This window comes from Dipteris shenzhenensis, chromosome 1 (assembly GCF_047967505.1).
Source record: "Dipteris shenzhenensis isolate YYH24624 ecotype China chromosome 1, Dip_SZ_1.0, whole genome shotgun sequence".
Lineage (NCBI taxonomy): Eukaryota > Viridiplantae > Streptophyta > Polypodiopsida > Gleicheniales > Dipteridaceae > Dipteris > Dipteris shenzhenensis.
In genome coordinates this window covers 72217946-72228084 of record NC_141596.1, presented here as the reverse complement: position 1 = coordinate 72228084, position 10139 = coordinate 72217946, and the positions used below count along the sequence as shown (strand labels likewise).

The window sequence follows — 10139 nt, the reverse complement described above, 5'->3', positions numbered from 1 at the left end:
TGAAAAATGGAGTACCCCAATTACGCTAAGGTCAGACGAAAGCCTGAAAATTTGTATGCATTCCTTCACACAGCACTAATCGAGAGAGTGCGTCTAGTATATATGTTAATGCTCCTTTACAATGAATATGAAACAGAGACAGAGCTTAAGCACGATGTCTAAGGTTGGAGGCTATAGATGAGCAAGCCCCATCTTTGAAGATGATCGAAGCAATGGACACTGCAAGCAGAAGATAATTTAGCCCATAGGATGGCCTGAGTCCTCTTTTTGCGTGAGTGGTTGGTGGTGTGAACGTAAGAGGCGAGTTGTTGAAACAGTAACGTGGAATATATAGCAAAGAGGCTACACATGAAAGGTATAGCAAAGACGCTAAATGCACGACATGTGGCTGAGCCCTTGAGTGACACCTCAAACTCATAGATAAGGAATAGAAGACGGTAATTTCATGACATGTGGCTAAGTCCTTGAGGGATGCATCAAACTCATCGATAAGGAATATAAGAACGGGACTCTGACTCAAGGCATATATGACCCACTCACTAAGTCTTAGCACTATGCTACATGAAGATGTTGTGAAGGAAGTAGAGTGAAAGGGCTCTATACTCTTCTGTTGTGAAGGAAAGGGTTCTAAATTCTTATAGAGATATCTGAAAGGGGAGGGGACCCCTCCCTTAACAAGTGTGTAGAGTGTGCCTCCTAGTACAGTGGTAAAGTGAGCACTTTTGGATGCAACAAGTGCATTGGGCTATTAAAAGGCAAATGTAGCGTTGAAAGTAAAAGCGATCGCCTTAAAAGGCAGTTTGAGATGCACAAGTGGATTAACCTTTTTTAAATATTCCCCGAGGAAATTCACAAAGTATTATAGCACTACCTCTAAAGGGGCTCTAGTGATAAGGAGAGAGGATCCATTGTTTTCTCTTTTTGCCAAGTAAAAAAATACATTTTGTTGAAATCTTTTTTCAATTTGGTGCGAGAAATAAGAATTTGCTGAAAAAGGGAAGATGGGGAGGGGCACTATAAAGCGGTGTCTGTTGCCATTGGACTCGATGTAAGCATTCTTCCATATTCGCCAAGCGCCAGCTTCGTCTCGCTGCTCAGGTGTGTCTTGTTGCCTGTTAGGGTTTCCTTTCCCATTTTTGGCATCTTCATCTTTCCAACTCCGAAATCGGATTTTGCTTTTATCTCGCCTTCTTCGGATTTTCTCGATATCCGACAGTCTCTCCATCTTGATTCGCTTCCGTCGATTTTAGCTTCTCTTGGGTTTATGGAATTTCTTTCTGAATTCTCAACCTGTCTGTTGATTTGTTCTCCTTCCCTTTTGTTTTGGTGATTTGGCACGCTCTTACGGATCTGACTGCGCAATTTTCAGAACAAAGGACAGTCCGAGATCTCCTCGCTTACTCAAGATTCTCATGTCTGATTTAGATATTCAGATTCCTGGCGCCTTCGGTAAGTTCTTTCCCGACATTGATTTGGACGCTTAGCGTTTGCATGTCAATCGCTCCGATTTTACTGCCGTTTGTAGTTGGTTATTCCCTCACGAGTGGTTTTCTGCAGGTTCAATGATTAGGCTTAGAGATGAGGTTTGTTTATCTATTGCAACGTAATGTGTGCTGGAGTAGATTATTGTCATGTCATGCTTTTGAATGGTTTTGTAATCTTAGGTGTCTATCATTGGATGTACTTCAGATCCGTTTGCGGAAGCCAATGCTGAGGACTCAGGTGCAGGGTCGAAAGAGTACGTTCATGTGCGCATCCAACAGAGGAACGGCAGGAAGAGCCTGACTACTGTGCAAGGTCTCAGAAAGGAGTTCAACTACAACAAAATACTTAAGGATTTCAAGAAAGAGTTCTGCTGCAATGGGAGCTTAGTTCAAGACCCTGAGCTGGGTCAGGTGTGTATCCAGTCTTTCTTTCTAGGCTTGTTGCTGGAATTATCAAGACCCAACGACAGTCTTTTCCATTTTGTTTCATATTGCAGGTGATTCAGCTGCAGGGTGATCAGCGAAAGAATGTGTCTCAGTTTCTTGTACAGGTTTGTTCATCATCTGTAGCTGCAGCTTGGGTGCCATTTTTTGTTCGGCATCTGAAGTATTACTCTTTTTGTGGAGTTGGGATCTCAGACTGTCCTCAGTGAGAATGACCAATCTTTGGTCTTAATAGTAGCAGTCTGAAATTCTCCAATCTTCTGTTTGTGGTGGATTGTTTTGAAAAGAGGACTTGTTTTTTCTAATGTTTATTTAAGATTTGTTCTCAGTGAGGAAGAACCTTTGGGTTCAATCTCGAAAGTCTGAATTTTCTTCGTTTCTGGAGTTTGATATCTTTAATGCTTTTTGTTATTGTGTTGAGTGGGGAGGGAAAATGTGATGTTATAGTATCTTACGTTCCAGGAAGTTGTGGGCCTGGTGTCTGCTGCAGATTTTTCGGTCAGTTTGACGTATGGAACTTATTTACTGATGAATAATGCTTTTGGATGAAGGCCTACTGAAAACTGTTTAACTGATGCTGCTTTTTTGTCACAAATCTGCAGGCCGGGGTTGTCAAGAAAGACCATATCAAAATTCACGGATTTTGAAATATTCAAGAGTATCCATTGCCAGTTGAAAGGAGTCTTTTAGGGATAAGCATATAGTTTCTTTAATGGTTTTTGCAGCAAGCTGCTTTATTCTGTAAAACCATCTGGACAGTCCCAGGTGCCTATGTCACCTGGGATAAAAAATATATTAGAGTTTAAGACTCAATGCATATGAGTCGGTGTATTATGAGAACTTCTAAAGTAACCCAGTGTATTAAGGTCATGTAGCAAGAATCATTGTCGTATTAAGTGTCAAGGATCTGATATGCTTTTCCTTTCCTAACAAGCATGTCGCACTTCCTGTAATTTGATAATCTGGCCTATTCCAATACGCGACATTTTTTTGCATTGCTAGGAGCAGTCTCTTTTGAATAGCAAATTGCCTTTGGCTGGCCAGGTAGCCCTTATTTGATAATGTGAACTATCCCATTGCATTTTGGCAGTGTTTTGGTAAGCCTCGGTTAGCAGCAATCCCTCACTGCTTAGCCTTAACATTGCAGTGGAGTGTTCTTCCCTCATGCTAATGTCATGTTGACTGAGCTTTAGTAGAGAGAGCATGATCGTTCTTCTAATTTGATCTTTGAAGTTGCGCAAAGAGGCTTATATAATGTGCACTGCACAGGATGAATTGTGCTGTTTAGTTAAAGTTTTGTATTAAAAGTAGTGGCAAAACCTGTTTTTATGTTTAATGTTTGCAACGGGTTCGTGGTAGTTCATTTATCTTCTTTGATCTTGGAACTGTGAATCAATAATTGAATGGCTAAGTTCATATCTATCTATAATAAAATCGTGCACCCTACATATGATGTGACTGTCAAGAATCACATTAAGTCAGTATCCTTATGTTCTAATTTTCTTTATTGCCATGTGGCTTACAAATGCACAGGTTTCCATTTTGCAGAGTAATATCTCCTGCTTGTTGTTAACCCTATGCGGTAGCGATTAGGATGAGAGATCCCTTTTTGAGGGCTGTGACTCTACTGATGAGACGTGTTAGCCGTGACCATTGAAATGGTTTTCTTTTATAGATCCACAATTCATGGACACGACTCTCCTCAGGGATGGAAGCTCTAGAGTCTTACTGCGCTTGCCATGTGTGCAGATATCCTCAAATATGTAAACTGTCACTTTATCAGTCCATATTTGCTCACTGGCACCTTGATCTTTCGCTTTTTATTTGTACTGTTTGTTTGTTTAAAAATATTTGTGAGAAGACCAATGATGCCACATTTCATCGTTAACATACTTCCTGAAATTCTTAGCTTCTGGGTACGAATTCTACAATGCTTGCGATATCTCTAACACCCTTCAGAGTCACCCCATTGGCAATGGATTTTGGACAACTCCCAAAGGCCAATTTTGTATCATAAGATTTCACTCGTCAATTGCAATTGTTGCTTTGGCCAATTGCATAAAGCTAGTTGTGCCTGCTTTGGAGTCAAATGCTAGATTGATCGTTTTTACTCAGAGGTTGTTTGTGACATTATTATTCATCGCCAGAAGTGGGTCCATGATTATCATACTAAAATTGGTTTTTATAATCACATAGCTGTTTATGGAGAAATTAACTTTGAACTCCTTATGCTTGCTCTTCAATGAGGGCAAATACTATGTTATATGGAATGCATATTTTGCATAGCCATTCTTTATCTAAGACGGAAGTTTTTGCTGGCCAATTTTGTATGAGAATCCTGCAATGTATGGTGTGCCGTGTGTGTATATTTGCTGACTAGTTTTTGTATGAGAATCCCACAAGGTATGGTGTGGAAGTCAACATTATTGTAGACCTCAAAATTTGCAAGCCGAATGTTTAGCTGTAAATGAGCAATCAGCTGAGAGAATCATGTCCAAGCTAGTATTCACTTAGCACAAGCTAACAAAAGTGCATTGACTTCCACTATACTTGTGAATATGGATGCTGCTGTGCCCGTAATAGATGCCTTTAATGTTTATTGCTAGGGTTTTCTAAATGCAATAAAGATAGCTTGCAGCTTTCTCGAGGTTAGTTTGGCAAAGATACCTAGTTTGTTATAAGGGGGAGACCATTAGAAACATGATGTTATGGGAGGTTGATTCTATGTTGAATGCTAACTATATTTGGAGTATGTGATGAATAATCTTTGAAGTACCTTTTTACAAATTACAAAGTTATTTACTCTCTCTTAGAGTTAGCTATGATCTCTTGGCAACGTAGATTAATTGTGATATTGCTATGTATAATTGTGATCTTAAATAATTTTAACTTCCTAGCCGGCAAGCCTATTTGTATGTGTGAGAGCATATTGTTGGTTTGCTGTTAGGTAGCCTTAGTGAAGGTTCAACTTTGAGATGCCAAAAATAATTTCTAGCATTTTTGAGATGTGTTTTTTTTGCAAATTTAGTGATTGGTTGGTGTGGTTAATTTAGAGCATCTCTTACAAATTTGGGTGTGATTTTTGGACGTGCATTCATTCCCTCTCTCCTCTTCCATTTTTTTGGACAGGCATTCTTTCCCTCTCTCCTCTTCCATCTCTCTCTCTCTCTCTCTCTCTCTCTCTCTCTCTCTCTCTCTCTCTCTCTCACTTTTGGTAGGCCCATTGAATACTATTCACCTTGTTCTTCCTCTTTCGCTCTCTTCTCTTTCTTCTCTCTCTCTCTTCTTCTTCTTCTCTCTCATGGCAGGCCACATGAATGCAATTCATCTTGTTATACTATGGTCTACACCCACTTTTGGGTGTTGATGATGTTAGTGGGGATGTCATAGAAGCTAGTCCTTGCTATGTGTGATGGAGCTTATGGTTTTCAACCTTATGAGTAACTATCATGAGAGTGAAACTGCACTATGTTGTGTTTCTAGAGGATGAGTTTAGGAATTCTCCTAGATTCATCTAGGTTTACGCACTTAGTCATCAAGCCCTTGCTTCATCCAAATCCTAAACCCTAAACTATTTGCAATCGTAAAACGTCGATTTCCCACATAAATTTTGTAACCTTTTGCCCTCTATGAAATTGATAATCAAAACATGGTTTGCCACCTAGTTGCCTTTCACCTAGTTGCCAATCGTACCTATGTACTAGCTCCCCTTAATACTAGCTTTATACTAGTTCTGGTTACTTGATGGGAAACAACAGGTTATCAAGTAACCACAATTATGGTAGTATGTTGTCCTTCTCTAAGTGACTTGCTTCATACCTTACAAGAAGATAATACGTGCTCTTAGATCTTTTCAAGAAGTGGATCTTTTCTGGCAAGGGCAATTTTGAATTTGCTATTTTAGTCTTAAAGAATAATGGCAAACTTTGGGAAGTTCCAACTGTAATCACCTCTTACCTTAATAGAAATTAAGTATTGAAGGAAAAACTCTTGGGGTTGAGCCGCCAATATATGTGTGTTAGGAAAAAGGATTTTAGTTGTCTCTCTCTCATTACACCTTAATGGTAGCATCATTAAACTTACACCAAGGAGGCCTCAAGAAGGAACAACTTTAAAACCCCTTACAATGCTAAATTTTGGCTAAGGCATCAGCTTTCAGAATTAGTAGCCAAAAGTGTTATTGGATTAAGCCAAAGAGGAAAGGATTCATCAAGGGAAGACAAACACTAGTAGTTCTCATTAGTATGTGGGAGGGTCGTGAGTATACTAAGAAGACAAGGTATGATACATGCTTTATAAAAGTGGAATTTGACAAGTCATTTGAGAGGTTGGATTGGGACTTTCCACTTGAATCCTTGGTGGATCTAGGGATGGTGGTAGAGTTCATATGGAACGCGGTTGGTTAATGAATAGTTCGGAGATGACATCATGCTTACACCTAGAAATAGAAGAGAGGATGTTTTAGCAGTTATATCTTGTCTTGAAACCTTTTGCCTAGCCTCAAGGTCTTTCATAATCACACTAAGATAGCCTAGAAGATTAAGAAGGGAGTAGTCTTTAAATTGTTAGGCATTTTAATGGTTTTTGAGAAGACATGTAGTTTGGAATGATTTTAGAATGCCTAAACAAAAACAAAAACTAAATGGATGGCAATCTAAATAGAGTAAAAACTCTACCCAATCATGAAGACCAAAATGGTCAACAAAATAAGAACTTATGTCATTGTAAGGTAATTTTGAGCATGAGAAAATTGATCTTCTCGAATGGCTAGTAGAGTTCGACGCTATTGCGCATATGACCAGCCACGATGAATGGTTTTTTCATGCTCGCATGAATCCAAATGCCAAAGAGCAAGCCATGGTACATGGTTTCCTCATTATCATAGGCATAGGAATCCAAATTCCTAAATTGTTGCAGTATCTTTTTGGCAAACTTTGTCTGAGTAAGCATAACTTGATGATTTGATCTCCATATTTCAATGGCAAGAAAATAATGAAAGCTACCCATATCCTTCATGTAAAATCTTCATGTTAGTATGCCCTTGAAACTCACAAGACGTTCTTCACATGAACTTATACGAAGAAGATCATCCAATAAAGGATGATAATGACAATGCTTTGGTAGGTTATAAGAATATAAGAAGGAAATTTTGCTAAAGCTTTCCCAAGACAAAGCTAATGTAGAAAAGCATCAATTCTAGCATTCGAGCTACCCATATCCTCCATGAAAAAACTTCATGCTAGTATGCCATTGAAACTCACATGAACTTGTGTGAAGAAGATCATCCAATAAAGGATGATAATTAAAATGCATTGGGAGGTTATAAGATTATAAGAAGGAGGATTTTCTGAAGTTTTCCCAAAACAAAGGAAACGTAGAAAAGCATCGATTCTAACATTCCATTGTGTAGAGGCTTTGCTTCAAATCAGATAGATACTTTAGGAGGTTGTGAAACAGCATTGCCTTTTAATTGATCAATATAAATCTCCTCATAAATGTCATTCAAGAAGGAATTCTTTATAGCCATTTTGTGGATTGGTAGATTATAGTAAGGAGCTATGGCAATCATTGTCCTGAATGTAGTCATTTTTGCTATAGAAGGAAATGTCTCATCATAATTTGTGTTTTGTACTCCTGTGCATAGTCCTTAGCGTTTTGTACATATCAACTTCACCATCTATTGTGAATTTGCTAGTGTGTATTGTGCAACCTCTTTATAATTGGTTCGTTCATTTACTTTCGTTAAAAGCTTCAAAAGCTATGGATCTAATGTCTCTCAAAGTTCCTTATGACATAAGGTAGACCATCCTCCCTAGGAGTCTCTTTCCTTCTATGATCAGATTGACAACTTGCTCAAGTTCATCAAGGTTCAAAGTCCATCTAGTTCCATCCTTTTAAGACACTTAGAACCTTCTCCCTCATACTTTGGCATATTCTTTTGGTACTTTTCACCTCCCCTTAGTAGTTGAGAGCATTGACTAGGAATGTTGAGAGATAAATTTATGATTTTCCATTTGGGAGTTTAGAAAAGACCCACCTTGAAGCTTTAGGAGAAGAATCTCTTCTTGAAATTGTCTCCTCATAATGATTTTGAATGTATCATTGGTGGGTTGATTCCTTTTCCTAGCCACCCATCTCTAAAGTAAACCTTGTACTAATGATGAAGCACCACCTAGATATCTACTCTACATTCAATCTCCACAGAATGTGGAGTAAATTTCTAATGGTATCCTCTATCCTTGCAATGAAGACAGAGTACCTTAGTCTAGGATTCGAAGGCATCTGTTTTCCTTTCCCTAGAAATACTAAAACCTCTTTCCTTACTTTTTTGTTTTTTTAAAGTCTACTCAATTGCCTTATTTTAGACAATACTAGGAAATTCTCGAGATGAGAAGGTAGATCCCCAAATTTAGGAAATTTCATTAGGGGAAGTTTGGGCTCAAAAAGGGCCTCATGAGGACGTGATTCAGAAAATGGTGAATCTCCTAATCCTCAAGTTAAAAGAGGCATTGTAAAATGCAATTAATGGGAGGGTTTTACAAATATTAAAGAGACGTGGAATGTGTCACATACATTTTGATGGTGAGAATGCATTTGTCTCAAATCCAATGGTGCTAATGGTTGGGCTTTGTGATCCATTGGATCATCCCATTCAATCTAAGGGCCCATGTGAGATGCCCTTTCTCCACCTTCTGATCTCATCCCCATCCAAAGGGTTCATGTGAGATGCCTACTCCTCATGGGCTCCTCACGCTTGGATCAACACCCCATCAAAGATGCATGGCCATCATTAAAGATGCATGGCCACGCAAGTTACACCCAATCATGCATCCTGTGAGTGCTATAAGAAGGGTTTCTTGGGGGCTTAGGCATATGCCATATCCTTAGGAGACATCTAGACAACATTTAGGGTCATTTCATGAGTTTTATCATACATGTATTCATGGATAATCTTATGGGGCTTATGATGTGTAAGAGTTTTCTTAAAAGTTCTTGCATGCATGTGGCATTGCATATATGTACTAAGTAGAGACCCCTTGCTTAGCCTCTTTGTTGTTCTTCCTAACCCATCTATTGTTCTAAGTGAACTTTGTAATCTAGACAAAATCTACTAATTCTCCGTTTTCTCTAACCTCTTCCCATAGAGCTAAAAATGGTTTCCATTCTATTTATCCAATCAATCATATTGACTCTGAATGGTTCAAATATCAACACCTTCGAAAATCCAAGACATCTAATATCCCTACTCCCGTGAACAAAATTCTTGACATATACAGAAACAAAGTAAAATATATTTGTCTTATTAACATCTAAATTCATACCCAACTACCCAAAGGACCCCCAACAAGTTTCTTCAATCCACTTTAATAAAGGTAGGCTCACCTTTGCCCTCCTCATGCTAAGAATAGAACCCCAATCTCCTTTGATGAACCTTCGCAACTCTATCCATTCTTCCGACCCTCAATTTACAGACAATAGGAGAGAGCTTATTGCTCAACCATCTAGCTATTGTTAAGTCTTTCATTGTATCTACTAGCCCACATAGATCAAGATTCAAGAAAGTCGTGCATATACTTACCATTCTTGGCATGCTTTTTAATGAGAGATCAAGTTTTGTAGTTAATCCTCCACTCCTATCTTGGAGATTGTCCTCTTAAAAGGGAGAGGATTTGTAGATTTTGCAAAAAATAGTTTGGGCTTCTTGAACACCATCTCTAAGGCCTCGTGTTGCATCTCCACATTGCATCATCTAAACTATCTGTGACAATTGCATTTTCTGTTATCCACCACTACCTCTTTTATTACTTGTTGAGCTTGAATTTTTTAAATTAAATCAAGGCCTCCTTGTCTATTAGTATTCTTGTTCAACACTCTCTCCCCTTGCTATGAATGCTTTGGATGATAGTAGAGGGGATTTAGTCCTAATGGACTTATCTTGTGTCTCATCATCCGTGGTGTTTATTTCTTGTAACCCCTAATTGCTCTCATGTTCAAGAACAAGAATTAGAAAAGAAGCTTGGATTGAAGTTAAAAATATACTATATTAAAACATAACATAGATATGCATATCTAAAATTTTATGATTTAAATACGTGTGTGTGTGTGTGTGTGTGTGTATGTGTACACATAGGGGTAATTCCTTTCTCAATGTTATGAAAACCAATTTTATGCACACACGTGTGTGTGTGGAAAGAGAGGTGGTGAAATTTC

General features: G+C 38.5%; 1 protein-coding gene across 2 annotated transcripts; it reads left to right on the top strand.

Moving 5' to 3' along the window:
* The first annotated feature begins 968 nt into the window (after nt 1-968).
* LOC147906336 (protein translation factor SUI1 homolog) lies at nt 969-2768 on the top strand. Of its 2 annotated transcripts, none has more exons than XM_087384251.1 (5): nt 969-1098; nt 1370-1449; nt 1690-1895; nt 1982-2035; nt 2531-2768. In XM_087384251.1, exons 2-5 carry the CDS (start codon nt 1413-1415, stop codon nt 2573-2575), a joined length of 342 nt encoding a protein of 113 aa, XP_087240377.1. In that variant the 5' UTR covers nt 969-1098; nt 1370-1412; the 3' UTR covers nt 2576-2768. The 2 variants fall into 2 exon arrangements, with proteins under 2 accessions (XP_087240377.1, XP_087240384.1); XM_087384258.1 differs by having other exon boundaries at nt 1019-1098; nt 1382-1449.
* Nucleotides 2769-10139: the final 7371 nt, after the last annotated feature.

Bases quoted from the DNA above. Each gene is read 5' to 3' on its own strand.
- LOC147906336 (XM_087384251.1), top strand. From the start codon at position 1,413: ATGTCTGATTTAGATATTCAGATTCCTGGCGCCTTCG. The intron at 1,896-1,981 runs GTGTGTATCCAG...TTCATATTGCAG, and splicing joins AAGACCCTGAGCTGGGTCAG to GTGATTCAGCTGCAGGGTGA. The intron at 2,036-2,530 runs GTTTGTTCATCA...ACAAATCTGCAG, and splicing joins TGTCTCAGTTTCTTGTACAG to GCCGGGGTTGTCAAGAAAGA.